Below are 16,781 nucleotides of genomic sequence, written 5' to 3'. Positions count from 1 at the left end.
GGAACATTTTTTTTATAACGAAAGTGTATGTATATTGTATGTTTTTTTCCTGATTTATGTGTACAAAGATGTCTTAATTTCTTGTTTGAAGGAGATCCTCTCTACTGGTATGCTTCTATGCTAAATAGAAATGAAGAGACTAAATCTTAAAATATCTGAAAACAGATGCCTTTGTCAATACATTTTGTCATAATTTGTTTTATGAAATGTCTCTGACACTTGTCAGCTGGGGGGGTTTCGCTCAACTTGAACCTCGTCCTATGTAGATAATAATCATCCCTATTTCTTGCACTGTAGTAGAAGTTTTTCCATTCCTTCAACATAAGTTGATTGAAAGTATTGCTCATATAATTTGGATCTGTTTCTACTCATCTTTCTTTAAATTTATATTACTGCTGGGTTTTATGTCAGAACCTGCCCTATACTCATTTATGTGATGCATAGTCGTAGAAATGTTTTGGAACCCAAAATTTTATTTCAGTGAAAATTGTACTTAGTTTAAATTACTGTTATACTAGAGGCTCTCTTGTCATTGTAAATTGATTTTATAATGTTGGATATGATGCACCTCTTAGTATTTCCCATATTTAGATTTCTGGATACAGTTGTGTAGCTGTTATTCAAGCAGCAGCTTAACACACAGAGCTAAAGTACTCCGTCCCATCACTCCTCTGTTACGCAATTAGTGTTTCTCCCTTCAGTAAGGTCAGCAGTCTACTCAAATTGTGACGGTATTTTGTCAAACATCGATTCCTGTTGTTTGAACTACTTATCCATAATGATTGGAGATCACAGCACTTATTACTTGCACTGTTCACCTACTTTGAGTTGTATTAGTAATTGCATGATCTACCAGTGTTTCTGATTGGGCTTTTGCACCTAGTTGGAGATTGTTGGTATTGGCCAGATCATATAAACTTACTGTGTGACAACTATCTTTGTGTATATCAATACAGAGATTACCCACTCTTAACTATATAAGATAATACATTTTTGGCTTCATCTAGAAGCACTTCCTTAAAAAACTGTCAGCTAGTTGATGAATAAAGCCCAAATACCAAAGATTTCACTCCCTGCAACTTAGTTTGCATGCAGCTATGGAAAACATTTCTGAACTATTTTCAACTGTGCATGGAGTAATCCCCTCACCTCACTGCTTACGTACATTGCATTCCTACCCCCACCCCACAGTCTTACAGAAATGAATTAATCTTTCATAGTTCTTTATATTGCAAACACTTACTTCATTTTCCATCAGGACACAATCTTACATAGTAAATAAGTGTTGTTCACTCATCTAATTTACTTGACATGTGGAACACTTCGGTGCACATTTTTGAGGGGGGGGAGGGGGGTGTAAAGAAAATTATGGTTCCTGTTGCATGTGGGCCTGCAACTTTCCCACATCTTCTGTATTGCTTGGGAACTTCTGCTGTTGTTTTTTAACATGATAGGTTGCCACAGTCATACCTCAGCTAATATATCCATGCTAGAGAGAGAAAAGGGTGCAAATGCTTTTTACACAGATTTGACTGAAGATCATATTTTTAATACCCCCCACACTGCTTTATTTGTGGAAGGAGAATGACAGTCATGTTCCATCTCAAGGCCGATTTGAGCAGTTTTGAAAGGGTGCATATCCCTCACTGCACAGATTGAAGTTGTGCCTCTTTATCTCTCAGGTACAGGCATGTATTTTGCTACCCTCTGCCTCTGCTGTTACAATGTTATTTTTTGTGTAAGTAACTTTCCATTGCGTTATCTCAGTAAGATAATTCGTACTTGGCTTTGTCTTTCGCAGGTTCATCAACCCTGCTGAGAACTTAAGTGTAGCAGTTCTTGCTCTGGGAGAGGGCTGGCACAATTACCATCACGTATTCCCGTGGGACTACAAGACAGCTGAGTTGGGTACTTACTCGACGAATTTTACGACAGCCTTCATAGACTTTATGGCCCGCATCGGCTGGGCGTATGACCTCAAGACTGTTCCACTGGAGATGGTGAAGAGGCGAGCTCAGAGAACGGGTGACGGCACGCACAGCAGTGCTGCGGAACAAAATCATGGTCATGGACACAGCCATGAGGGTGGTGTATGGGGCTGGGGAGATCGCGACATCCCGGCAGAGGACACAGAACTGATAACTGGTGTTCAGGAATCTGCCGAGCCGTCCGTAACAGCAGAGACCACTGTGACATCAGCTTTGCTAGATGGAGAAGTTGTTCCAGAGGAGGAGGAGAAGGACGACGAGGCAGCTGCTGCAACAGTAGCAGAAACAACTGATGGTGTGAAGGAAAAGTGCTGCTAAATATTCCAGGGTGTGTGAAATGAAAGACTGCAGGAATGCTCATCTTGTGAACTGTTTGGAAAATTCAAGAGTTGATACCTGTGAGCAGCCCTTATAGTAGACTTATTAGATACAGCTTAGTTTTTGTTTGATTTTGGAATAAATTTTTCATTATGTATGGCACAAGTACTAGTTGAATGTGAGTAGGAGAAAATCTTACCCAAACCTCTCATGGCTGTGTTGTCAGAAGTGGCAGAAATATTTTAAATGTTTTAACTGTTTCTGGATGGAGGGAAAATGACAAAATACCAGTGACAGTATTGTTGAACTTGTTGAGAATTCCCCATTCGGCATACAGCTTATTATGTTTTGTGTTGTACAAATGGGAATCGTTTGAAATAAATATAAAAACTCTTAATGATCTGTCTTGGAGTGACAAAAAAAATTCCACTCTTCCATTCGCGTGGACTCCTTATATTGCAAGGAAAGTGTGAACAAAAATTTGATGTTTTGCAAGTTGCTTTTGCAAGAAATTATTGTTCAGATTATTTAAGAAATTTGATTTAGCCATTTTGAAAGTAATAAGATTAACATTTGTAGATGGCAGAGAAATTCTTATTTAATTGAATTTTGTATTTCACTAAAGGTATTTTTGTTTTGTTACTGTGTATGTACAATTCTTGATTATGTAATTCTCATACATTGAATGTATGTAGTAATTCATAATTGTTGCATTCCAAGAACACAGTGGGGTGCAACCATTGTGTATCTGATACAGTGGCACATGCAGCACAAATCTGTGCCTGCCAGTTGTTATTTTGCACTTTTAAACTTGAACAACAAAAATGTTTGTGTTGTGGCCCTACCTGCACTTGGAAGACATTTGTGTTATGTTTCTCTCCTGTCTTTCTTCCTGTTACATCTTCCACTAAGTGGTTTCTGTGTTAATTTATAAGTGTGTTACGTGCACTTCGCATTGAATCACATTACTCTAAAGCTGTGGTATTTTTATAAAATAAATGTGAAATTGAAGAATGCAGAAAATTTTTATTTAAAGATGTCCTTAAAGAAGATACATTGAAATACCAAACAAAACTTACGAGGATGTCAGTTTCAGCACCAAGTTATGCAGTTTTAAATGGACCAAATCATTTAGTAGTTGGCTCCTTTTTATTTAGAAAATTCTTTTATTGTATATTCAGCCTCAGGTCTCACAAATGGTATGATAACTTATGTAGAATTCTTAGCAAGTCATTCTCAGATGATGTGCTCAAAAGAAAGAAAAGTGGATAGCAAAATACTAAGAAACAAAATACAAATCTTCTGCACATGCACTTGAATAGGTTATGCAGCAATCAGTCATCTTCAAGTGAACAAGCTGGGTGAGGCACCCAAAATTTAAATATTTCTGCTCTGTGATTGATGAAACTGAAGGCTACAGTTAACTACCTAATCAATAAATATGTTAATTTTTAAACAGAGATTTAAGATTAAAAAGAACTTTTTCATAATGTACTGTAAGTACTGCTGTAGGTATGCTAGATTTAAACTAGAAGTGGATCAAATGCCACCTGCCTACAGACACTCTGCAATGTGCCATGGCTGGGTACTTTCTTTTTAACTTGACAAGTTATTATGCAGTGTATTAAAGTGTGTGGAATCATCTACTAAAGTCAGATTTTCTGATCTCTCTTTCCTATATTAGTCCCCATTCCTCTTCTCTTTCAAATAGATATTTGTGAAAATCTTTTACATTAACATTTTTATGACACGAGGCTGGAAAACACAAAAAAAAGAATTACATTAAAAGACTGTCACTGTGATTCCATGAAACAATGTGCCTAGGGTCTACATTTGTTGATTAAATGAGGGTGTTGGCTGATAGATTGTTCATAAAATCCAAACATTTTGTTCTTTCATAGATCTGGAAATGGGACCCATAACCAGACTAATGAATAACAATAGTAGTAGCAACAAATTCTCAACTGCTAGGAAATTTCTGAGGAGTTTCAAAAGGAAAGCAGAGCAGGGGGTCCAGATTTACAACTATCAGTGGGCATGCTTACATAAGCAGGCTATTGAGGAGAGAAATGCAATGTGATATTATTTGACATTTTTAATTGAAGTGTTTCTCTTTTCTTCAGGGTACATCTGGCAAGAAATTCCTGTCTACACAGTCTCTGATCATTTCTAAATCCAGATAATATTGTTTTAAAATACACATTTTACAAAATGCTGAGTTGCAGATAGGCACAACATAAAGTCTGGCTTAAGCTGCCAGCAACTAGTCAAGAGTATTGTTTGATTTTAACAAAATCTATGATAATATACAGAGGTATTCCAGTTGTGATCTTCGGCTGGAGACTAGTTTGATGTAGCCCCCCATGCTAATATATCCTGTGCAAGTCCCTCGAGATCTTAATAATTGCTACAGTTCAGCCTGTTCACTGTAGACTAGCTTTGGCTTCTGACCATTAATTTTTCCTTGGTGCTTTGGGGCATGTCCCATTAAAAGAACTTATCCTTCTTTCAGTTAAGTTGTGCCAAAAGTTTTTCTTCCCAGTTCAGTTCCACACTGCTTTACCAACTTGTTTGCAATATTCTCATCTGTTCATCATTCTTCTGTAGCACTGCTTTTCAAAAGCTCCTATTTAATCTCTTCTTGTCTATAGAGTTTATTATCCAGATATTAGTTCCATATAACAGCACCCTGGACAAATACCACAAGAAAAGACTTAATGGCACATTAATATCTGATGAGAATAATATTTGTCATACTAGTATAAGTTTTTCTTGCTATTGCCAGTCTGTATTTTAAATCACCACTAATTCTGCAGTGTGGTCTTAGCTTTCATAGAAGTTGTAATATGGGCATTTGGCAGCAACGCTGCACTCCCTTTATTAAAGAGTCAAAATCTGTGATCTATCTGGATGTCAAACTCCAGGTGTTTGAGTGTGCCAGCCAAAATGCTCATATCTGGTTTCTTGCCTAATTGCAACATGGCTGCCATGAAATGTCATGAGAATGCAAAATAATTCTTTTTTTGATCGTGCTCCCACATCAACCTATTACATTGCATGTTGATGTACAGTTCGATGCCAGAAATAAGTAAAGAGAATTCCTAATCATATACAGACTGATCAAAAACATTTTTGCTGAAGTAGAACATGGTGGACTATGCATATCGTAAGAATCTGTAGGCACACTGAAGTGGTATGTTCTGAGATCAGAATTCTACCTGCAGGTACTATAGATGTTATTGGTGAAAATGTAGTGGGGTTCTCGGCATTCTTGCAAACAGTTCACATTGAAGGCAACCATTCTCAAAGATGACATCCGAACAAATTTGCACTGTGGAATAAATCTGTGTATGAGATGAATTGTCATTTGAGCTGATCACCTGAGTGTTAGCTTCATTTTAACCACACTGTTCTGTTCACTTATACTACACAAATTTAACGTTTCAGTCCACATGACCTGACATTAAAACACTGTGAGGAACTTCCACCAACACTATATTTTTGTAGAGTTGTTGACATTGTTATACCAATGTGTCGTTGAAAGTAATAATGATGATGATGATGATTATAATAATCCAAGCTTTATTAAAATTCAAGAAAATTTCATATTTTGATATTTGTGTTGGGTAAATTTAGAACAGTTTTCAATAAGGCGTCATCCTTAGAAAGCATTGCATTATTTTTCTTTTCACATGTTTCTCATTACTTTATTGGTTGCAATTTGGACATGAGTAGTTGTTTAAATTTCAACAAAATCATAGCTATGAAACAACAGTTTTAAGTACAAGCAATTATTTTTGAAAGATTCAACGTTTATTTTCTAACTCTTATTCTTACACACTGTTTGGATTCAGGTAGGTGACATCTTATTACATTTTCCACCCAATGTGCTTATTATCATTGCTTTCTGAACACAGCTTGTGGCATGTATGTTTAGTAGGTTTTCTGTATTGTCACGGATTCTGACACGTACCACACCATCATTATTCTGGATGCCCCGACCATCCTCTGGATCTTCATACATCATGCTTCAATGCTTGACCAAATCATAAGTTTGTATTTAACTCGAGGAAAGAAAGGAAGGAAGATTGGATTTAACATCCCGACTACATTGAGGTTATCAGAGACGGAGCACAAGCTTGGATTGTGTTGAGGATGGGGAAGGAAACTGGCTGAGCCCTTTCAGATGATGTATCCCAGCATTTGCCTTAAGGGGAAAAACCACATTAGGGGGTTCAAAAAATCCATTTTTCATTTGATCATTTTTTTTATTGCATGAGTTGTTAGCTTCCGTGAAGCAACTTGTTCTACTACAGTGACTTTCCCTCTTTCTCCAAGAATATTCTGCCCCTCAATATGTGACGTCTCTGTTATTTCATTTTGCATCACTGTACAAAATACTATTTCAAATGAACTTTTTACATCACTTATTCTGCTGGTTGCATACCAGGTAACCCTGGGGATACGATGGTGTTCGAAGCTGATAGGTGACCATGTTGTGCCAGGAGTGTTACTGCCATTCAGTATTCCCATATTTAGAAAGAAAAGGCCTTACACTATTTTGTACTGCCTGTGGACTGTAGCCACTGTTATAAGAACAGTTGCTTTCTGATGCATACACACATGATCTTAAAATTTGCGAAGAGCTCCTTCATCTGTTGCAGGATTTATTATTCCCTCGAATTCAACATCAGTCAATGACCCAGTAGCCATGGTCCCACAATTGAAACTCAGCAGAAACAATACGAATTTATAACTGAAAAGTGCTAAACAATTTCTTGAAAAAAGCAAGAAGCAAGCATACTGGTGTAAATACAAAGATTTTGTTGGTTGTTAAGAGTAAGATGGAATGATGAAAGCATTATCATGATTAAATATAACAAAAAAAAGTATTTGAAATTATTGTAATATTATTTGTATCATATCATCATTAGGGCTTGAACATTACATATCACTATTAAGGTTTGTGATCAAACTAATTAAAATATTTCATGTACATATTGCATATACACTTTCTGACAGTCACTGAATTTCATGAAGTTATCTTGGTCTTTAACTTTTCAGAAATGAAATTCATAATCATCTTGGGTCATATAGATCTGAACAGAACAGCAGGCTTAAAATGTAATTTGTATTTTGTGCTACAAGATTGTTGCTCTTTATTCCACTGAAGCAGCTTTCTGAAATGGAAAAACAGATTGACTGCATTTATAGGGAAACGAAGTTATAAGTGACTAGGAACAACTGTTATAGATAATTACTTTGCATTACGTATATGAGTGAGCGATTCAGACATATTGAAGTTACTACAAACATAGATGAAGTGAAAGTTAGTGTGTGAAATGTGGTGGTGCTGTGACTTTCCTTCTCATACTTCGTGTTATGATGCATGCAGTTACTGTAGTGTTGTTAGAGGCAATGAGCATTTTAGCTTGCAGCTAGATTTGAACTGGCAGCAATGGATATGGATACAGAGCTATGTTTGAAACTAACACACACACACAAACTTTCTCTCTTCTCTCCACACCCCCCCCCCCCCCCCCCCTCCTCACCCACCTTCCTCATGTCTTATCCTTGAAGATACCAATATGGAATGTTAGTCTGCTTTAGGGTGAGAGAGAGACTCTTTCTGCCAACAGAAAAATGGGAATTCTTGCATATTGTCACAAAAAGCATTTGAAATGTTGTAAAACATAACTGCTATTTTCACTTCAAGAAGCAATGTAGCGCAACTGTATCAAAACCTCAATTGACGCAGGCGCCACAATTTACAGACACAAATTTGGGGCAAAAGCTTTGGAATTTACATTGATACCGGTCTGAACATTGTTTGTAAATCGATTGTATCAATATAAAATTAGAAAAGCTATATTTAACAGTTAACAAGATGCATCAATTAATATTCCAAACTTCATTGTAACTTACAAGTACTCTTGAACTACTCTACAAGAACAACAGAAAGTTATTTGTATTAGGAGAGTAACATCAATATTCCTTTCAGATAAGAGCAGTTGTAGATATTATTTAACAGTCCATACCATTGATGACATGTGAGTTAGTGGCAAAATAAGTGAAACAAAACACACTGGTTACACATCTAAGGACAATAAATTAATCAAAATAGAGACAGCGCCAGAAATGATAAAATTACACTTAGCAAAAACAACAGATAAAATATTCCATTTGAAACATAGCTTTCTCACCAGTCACAGGGCATAGGAAAGTCAAACAAAGTGAGGAAATAACCATCTGAGGGACTAGAATACATTTTTATGAGAAAGGTGTCTGTTACAGGTCATACACTTGAACCGTAGTGCAAGAAGTGTAAAATACTGAATAGTAACATAACAGGGGTCATAGTCATGTACAGTTAAGCAAGGATCTTTCAACTCTTGCATAGCAAAGCACACAAATTATGTGAAAGGTGTATCTACAGAATTTGGTGTTCTGTTTGTGACATGAAAAAAAAGGAACTAAATATGAAAAGTGCTACTTACCACCTGAAAATTACATAGTTCCAAATGCAGTTATAAAAATCTGAAAATCAAGAACGTTAATTTGAAGGAAGTTCTGTACTTCGACACTGTGTTTTGAGAATTACTTTTTAGGGTAATGGTGCAATGTCCCAATGGCTGTGTCTAGAGGCTGTATATAGGTTAACATTTCTTGGTTTGACATAAATTGACATAACTCCAAAAATCATTAGACTCACATCTTGTACTTCAACAAGCAATCCAATCTGTCGAACTCCTTGTGCATCAGCAGTACCCCAGACTTCACATCCAGCCAAGGGCTGGGATATTTGAAGCGCCATTAGTCCAGGATAAACTTCCTGACTGCCGGACTGGTGCCGCACAGTGTCAGCAAAGCCACTTCACCAGCCAATGTGGTAGCACCCAGCTGCCCATGCAGATACACAGCCCCGTTGATCTAACCCGCTGACAGCACACGGACGTCGACCACTTGTGCAGATGCACTTTTCTGTCTCCGTGCTCATTGTGCCATTGGTAGAACACAATCTACAGTTCAAGCACTCGCCATGCTGGGACAGGAAACGATCTTCCTGCCTAGTACGGGTGTCTGTGTTGACAGCCGCTGTGTCACGTACTGCATTGAGGTGTGACGCAGGCACTTTTTGACACCATAAGTGACTTCGAAGACCCAACAGCATTACACTTGGTGTCAAACGAGCCAGCAGAAACAAACGACATCGCTTAGCAATAATTCGCAACCTAATTTCAGTACGATGAGTGGAAAAGAACTACACTACTGACCATTAAAATTGCTACACCAAGAAGAAATGCAGATGAGAAACAGGTATTCATTGGACAAATATATTATACTAGAACTGACATGTGATTACATTTTCACGCAATTTGGGTGCATAGGCCCTGAGAAATAAGTACCCAGAACAACCACCTCTGGCCGTAATAACGGCCTTGATACTCCTGGGCATTGAGTCAAACAGAGCTTGGATGGCGTGTACAGGTACAGCTGCCCATGCAGCTTCAACACGATACCACACTTCATCAAGAGTAGTGACTGGCGTATTGTGACGAGCCAGTTGCTCGGCCACCATTGACCAGAGGTTTTCAGTTGGTGAGAGATCTGGAGAATGTGCTGGCCAGGGCAGCAGTCTAACATTTTCTGCATCCAGAAAAGCTCGTACAGGACCTGCAACATGCGGTCGTGCATTATCCTGCTGAAATGTAGGGTTTCGCAGGGATCGAATTAAGGGTAGAGCCACGGGTCGTAACACATGTGAAATGTAACGTCCACTGTTCAAAGTGACGTCAATGCGAACAAGAGGTGACCGAGACGTGTAACCAATGACACCCCAAACCATCAGGCCGGGTGATACGCCAGTACGGCGATGACGAATATACACGCTTCCAATGTGTGTTTACCGCGATATCGCCAAACACGGATGCGACCATCATGATGCTGTAAACAGAACCTGGATTCATCCGAAAAAATGACGTTTTGCCATTCGTGCACCCAGGTTCGTCGTTAAATACACCATCGCAGGCGCTTCTGTCTGTGATTCAGCGTCAAGGGTAACCGCAACCATGGTCTCCGAGGTGATAGTCCTTGCTGCTTCAAACGTCGTCGAACTGTGCGTGCAGATGGTTGTTGTCTTGCAAACGTCCCCATCTGTTGACTCAGGGATCGAGACGTGGCTGCACGATCCGTTACAGCCATGCGGATAAGATGCGTGTCATCTCGACTGCTAGTGGTACGAGGCCGTTAGGATCCAGCACGGCGTCCCGTATTACACTCCTGAACCCACCGATTCCATATTCTGCTTACAGTCATTGGATCTCGACCAACGCGAGCAGCAATGTCGCGATACGATAAACCGCAACCGCGATAGGCTACAATCCGACCTTTATCAAAGTCGGAAACGTGATGGCACGCATTTGTCCTCCTTACACGAGGCATCACAACAACGTTTCACCAGGCAACGCCGGTCAACTGCTGTTTGTGTATGACAAATCGGTTGGAACCTTTCCTCATATCAGCATGTTGTAGGTGTCGCCACTGGCGCTAACCTTGTGTGAATGGTGTGAAAAGCTAATCATTTGCGTATCACAGCACCTTCTTGCTGTCGGTTAAATTTCGCGTCTGTAGCACGTCATCTTCGTGATGTAGCAATTTTAATGGCCAGTAGTGTATATTATTTTCCCGTGTTACTGGGTTGGACAAATAATGTCTAATCGCAAAGATTGGAGGGCTGGGTGGGAAGCTCAACTGTTTAAAGGGAACTCGGTAACTTCAGTGATTTGAGGGTGCACAGTAAGAAGACAGATGGTAGTTCGCACCCACTTAGGTGTTTACAAGGGTGATTCAGCTGCCACAACCGATGGCGCTTTATGCAACCCCATTGTCATATCTGGTCTTCAAAAACCGCGCGCGAGATTTTCATATGCTGTCGCTCGCTACGCGCAAAGTGTTACTCCTACAGAAAAAAATTAACAACAAAATCTTAAATTTAAATTTTGTTTTTGCTGGAGACGCGGTTTTCGAGTTACTTAAGAAAAAAGTACAGAAGTAACCCCCACGATTGTCCCCCACCAGTCAGTATTGCTACATGTTGTTCGCGGCACTCTCTCCTTCCACTTTACAAAAATTTACGACAACGCGAATTAATTCCCACATTCAACCTTTTTTGGTCTTCATTGACTGACCTTACTGAGCCACTGGTTTAGTCTAGCACTTGCAAACCGTAAAGCTGACGTTTTTATTAATTTTAACAGCATGAAATAAATTTTAGTCGGGCCTTCTGACTAGGAAAGAACTGTGCTTGTAAGGATTAAGTTTGGATCGAATTGTGAACGTAGTTAGTTTTGATATAACGTTTACAAAAGTCCCTTTTCTTTCATCATCCTCATGGGCACGTTTATATCAATAATGTTAACGAAATACCGCAGACTACGCTGGTAGCGTAATAGCCCAAGCAATATAGACCAAAAAAGGTCGAATGTCGGGAATAGTTCGTGTAATCGGAAACTTTTGTACAGTGATAGGAGGGAATGCTACAAACAACATACAAGGAATCCTGACTGGTGAGAGATGCGCGTGGGGATGGAGGTGCGTTTGAAGGTCACTTTTGCAGGTTTCTTGAATAACTGGAAAACCGTGGCCTCCAACGAAACCGTTTCCCAGTACAAAATTTAACTACATTAAAATTCCTACTAAAAAGACCAGTTAATTTTTTTCTGTAGGACCAATAGCTTGCGCGCAGCGAGCGAGTGAATACGAAAATCTCGCGCGCGATTTTTAAAGACCAGACATTACATTGCAGGTTGAATAAAACGACGTCGATAGGGGCAGATGAACCACCTGGGGCACAGTGCTCCTTGTGCCCAGTCATTTGCTGTGATTTATTTGAAACTTATGAGGCCGGGATATCTCGCCAGGGAATGTAGGCAATAACCATGGTTAGCATTCAGACGTAAGAATTAGGTGTGTTTAGTACAAGAAACGTGAATGTGATATTGGCATTGATTCCTTTCCTCCTGTATTTTTCCTTTTATTGCGGACAAAGGCTTTGCAACGGACGAATCAGGAGTGAAGAAGGTTATTGCTTCAAAGGCGGTTCAGAACTTGTTAAATCAGGTGGTACAAATGAAGGTAGACAATACGGAGTTGCAGATGCCTTAAGAGAGGATAGGTCCTCGTCCAGCATTTTAGCATCAACATAGATGCTAATAACCCTACCCTAGTTTCTTTTTTCCTGGTGAAGCAAGATGTATTACCGTTCTTGAACAACTTAGCAACAGCTAATAAGCTGTGACGTTGGTCGGACGAACGGGTGTGGCATGTGGCCAAATCATATTTGGAGCGAGGTGCTAGGATGTACGTGATATATCATGAGGATTTGAGGAATGCTCACACGTTTGATACTCTGAGGGCGGGCTCGGTACAGCGATATACACTGACGGAAAAATTTGGAGCACCAAGAAGTTGTGCGACATAAACGAAAGTTGGTAGGTGTGTTTCTACATCTGAAAGATGATGTCTATTCAGATTCCGCGCCAGTTACATTAGAGTCGAGGTAATAGCGTCACAGAGAGGATGCAAATCAGGTTTGCTTTAAATGCTCGCTGTAACGGTCACGAGCGTGAGTTACCTTTGACTTTGGTCGAGAGTGCTCGTAAGGCGACAAAGACGCCATTATCATCTGCCTGAGTTTGAACGAGGTTGTGTAATAGGGCTACCAGAAGTTGGATGTTCCTTCTTCGATACTGCAGAAAGACGTGGCTGGAATGTAGGCGCTGTACATGACTGCTGTCAGCGGTGGTCACGAAAAGGTATGATTAAAGAAGACCGGTCTCCGGACGGCTACGTGACCCTACTGACAAGGGAAGCTCCCCATCGCACCCCCCTCAGATTTAGTTATAAGTTGGCACAGTGGATAGGCCTTGATAAACTGAACACAGATCAATTGAGAAAACAGGAAGAAGTTGTGTGGAACTGTGAAAAAATAAGCAAAAAATACAAACTGAGTAGTCCATTTGCAACATAAGTAACATAATGGAGAGTGTGGGGTTAGGAGCGCCGTGGTCCCGAGGTAGCGCGAGCAGCTGCTGAACAAGAGGTCCTTGGTTCAAGTCTTCCCTGGAGTGAAAATTTTGCTTTATTTATTTTTGCATAGTTATTATCTGTCCGTTCGTTCATTGACATCTCTGTTCACTGTAATAAGTTTAGTGTCTGTGTTTAGCGACCGCATCGCAAAACCGTGCGATTAGTAGACGAAAGGACGTGTCTCTCCAATGGGAACAGAAAACATTTGATCGCAAGGTCATAGATCAACTGATTCCTCCACAGGAAAACACATCTGATATATTCTATACGACACTGGTGACGGCATGTGCGTCACATGACAGGAATATGTTGTCGACCCACCTAACTTGTACACTTGGCGAACGGGTAAAAATATTCTTCTACCTTGCCCGATTTAGATTTTCTTGTGGATGTGATAATCACTCCCAAAAAAGTGATGAAAACATAAGAGTTTGTCACATAAATTGAAAATAACAAATTAAATTTTTCATTCGATGTAAGATTTGAACCAAGATCCTTTCGTTTCGCAGCTACTCACGTTACCACGAGACCACGGCGCTCTGACTTTCCCATTGTCCTTAATGTTGTATATGTTCCCTTGAACTACTCAGTTTGTATATTTTGCTTATTTTTTCACAGTTCCACACAACTTCTTCCTGTTTTCTCAATTGATCTGTGTTCAGTTTTTCAAGGCCTATCCACTGTGCCAACTTATAACTAAATCTGAGGAGGGTGCGATGGGTAGGTTCCCTTGTGAGAGGGAAGACCATGTTCTGCATATCGTAGTGCGTCTGCAAGAACAATATTAGCAACAGTTGCCACTCAGACACAACTAACTGTTGCAAATCGATTACTTCAACGACTGCTCCGAGCCTGACTACCTGTAGCGTGCATTGACCCCAAACCATCGCTATTTGCAATTAGTGCTTTAGTGTCAAGCGCAAGGTGGAGGTCAAAATGGTTCAAATGGCTCTGAGCACTATGGGACTCAATTGCTGAGGTCATTAGTCCCCGAGAACTTAGAACTAGTTAAACCTAACTAACCTAAGGACATCACAAACATCCATGCCCAAGGCAGGATTCGAACCTGCGACCGTAGCGGCCTTGCAGTTTTTTTTTGTTTTTTTTTGTGCCCGACCGAGACTCGAACTCGGGACCTTTGCCTTTCACGGGCAAGTGCTCTACCATCTTTTTTTTCTTTTTTTTCTTTTTTTTTTGTTTTTTTAATTTTTTTTCTGTTTTTTTAAATTGTTTTTAAGAAAACAAATAAAAAACCTCTTGGGTATGAAAATAAAAGACGACGTTCTTCATAAATAACACAATATCCTTTGAAAACGTAAAACATAAAAGGTAGCTATATTTCCGCAACGGCCTTCTTTTGTATTTGTATGTTTTTTTGGTAACATAAATGAGTGTACAGTCTCACCATCAGCAGCATATTTTTTTTTTTTTGTTTTTTGTTTTTTTTTGTTTTTGAGCGCAAGAGAAAGAAAACAAATAGGCTGCAGATAGAGAGCTATGTGTGAAAGGGATAAACATGTGTAAGGAGAAAAAAAAAAAACTTAGAAGAGGAGGAGAAAAGATAACTGAAATAAAATAGGAATACTTTCCGCGCCATGCTCCACTTTGGCGCGCCAGCAGAACAAAATGCATTCTATCATTGACCATTGAAGGGGAACGTGGGATCGTCCAGCCTTGGCTGGCACGGTTCGTTGAGATTCCAGCTTTGAGGCGGGTTGGTGAAAATGCTCTGTAAATAGTTCGCGAAAGTGGCCCGATAGTGTCGATGCCGGCGAAGGGTGTGGTGATGTACTTGGAGGCGTGTCCAAAAGTCCGCCGGATCGACGATGTCGTCCCGGAAGAGGTAGTTGACAGCCATTCCACTGATCCATGTGATGGCGTGCCACTTAGCCGATGGAAAGTAGGTCGTGTCGGGATATATCATCATAGTGGGAGAAACGTGATGTGGTGGTACTCGGAGGTAGAAAGCCACAATCTTCTGTACGAGAGTCCAGACAGCTGCTGCTGGCCCACACTCAAAACGATGTAAATCTGTATCTTCGACATTGCACTTGAGGCACAGGGGTGAGTCCAGCAGTGCGATGCGATGCAGTTTCTGTCTTGTAGTATACTTGCCGTTGACGAGAAGGTACCACATAGAGGTGGTGTCAGTGGTGTGATATGGTTGGTGGATCGTTTTCCAAACTGTAGGCCATGAAACCTGGGGGTGACGTGTTTCGACGGGGTTGCGGGGTGGAGACTTTCGGAGAAGGCGGTAGATGTCGCGGGTGGTCGTCTTCCTGGTCCTGGGGAGCTCGGTGCATATGTAGCTGTACTCCAAAAAGAAACGGCCGATATGTGACATCGGAGGTGGGATGTGTGCCAAAGACGTCGGTGGGCGTCTCGAAACAGGCGCGAGCTCGGTGGTCAACATTCCAGTAAAACTAGCATTTTGGCTTTTCCATAACCGGAGCATAGTATTGGTGTAAAGTGCCGTTGTCCTGGCTCTCACATTAACCAGATCGAGGCCACCGTCCCGCTTCGGTAAGGTGAGAGCTTCATACTGGACTTTGAAGATGTGTCCAGAACAAATGAAATAGCCGAATGCCGCCTGTAACCTGGCCGCCATCGTCGCAGTGATGGGCAGAATCTGCGCTATATGGGGTATCCGAGCTGCCAGATGGGTATTGACGAAGGTGACTCTCTGGCACATATTCAGCGGGCGTAGTATGTGATTTTGTATGTTGGCCCGGATGCGTTGCAGCAGCGCACGAAAATTGATCGCCGAGGTGCGGCGAATGTCTCGCGTGTACACCAATCCGAGACAACGAATGGTGTCTACCAGTTGAAATGGAACTACGCTGTCTGCGGGAAGGCCGCGGCCGATCTTCATGGCGCATGATTTTGCCACGTTCATAGCGCTCCCTGCCCCTGCACTGTAACGGGTAATCCACTGCATCGCAGCTTGTACTTCAGCCGCTGAACGTACGACAAGGGCCAAGTCGTCCGCGTAAGCTCGGCAGCGGAACATATGATCCCGGAGTGGAATACCTGTCAAACGTCGCCGTAATCCGCAAATGAGTGGTTCCATCGCAATGGCATAAAGTACCGTCGACAAAGGGCAACCCTGCCGTACTGAGCGTTCAATCCGTATAGGTTCTGTAAGTCTGCCGTTGACGAGAAGTCTGGACGTTGCTCCACGAAGGAGCCGCATAATCACTTGTGTGAACGTCGGGGGAATTGCCATTCGGTCCATCACTGCGTTGAGGAATGCATGATTGACGCGGTCAAACGCTTGTTTGAAGTCGATGGAGATTAAAGCGCCTGGCAGTCGCGAGTGTGTTGCCACAGCGATCACATCTCGATATTCACTGAGGGCCGTCTGTATATTACGATCGCCGCCTAAGG

At 40.9% G+C, this 16,781-nt stretch overlaps 1 protein-coding gene across 1 annotated transcript in view; it reads left to right on the top strand.

The window, feature by feature from the left end:
* Positions 1–3,320, top strand: part of LOC126458392 (acyl-CoA Delta-9 desaturase-like) — a 68,406-nt gene extending 65,086 nt beyond the window's left edge. The window contains exon 6 of the mRNA XM_050095400.1: positions 1,802–3,320. Within this exon, the coding sequence (XP_049951357.1) occupies positions 1,802–2,306 (505 nt within the window). The 3' untranslated portion in view covers positions 2,307–3,320. The remainder of the gene's footprint in view (positions 1–1,801) is intronic.
* Positions 3,321–16,781: the final 13,461 nt, after the last annotated feature.

The sequence above is a fragment of the Schistocerca serialis genome, chromosome 2 (genome assembly GCF_023864345.2).
Source record: "Schistocerca serialis cubense isolate TAMUIC-IGC-003099 chromosome 2, iqSchSeri2.2, whole genome shotgun sequence".
NCBI classification, from domain to species: Eukaryota; Metazoa; Arthropoda; class Insecta; order Orthoptera; family Acrididae; genus Schistocerca; species Schistocerca serialis.
Note: the sequence above shows the minus strand (reverse complement) of the source record. Positions and strands in the feature narration are given on the sequence as shown.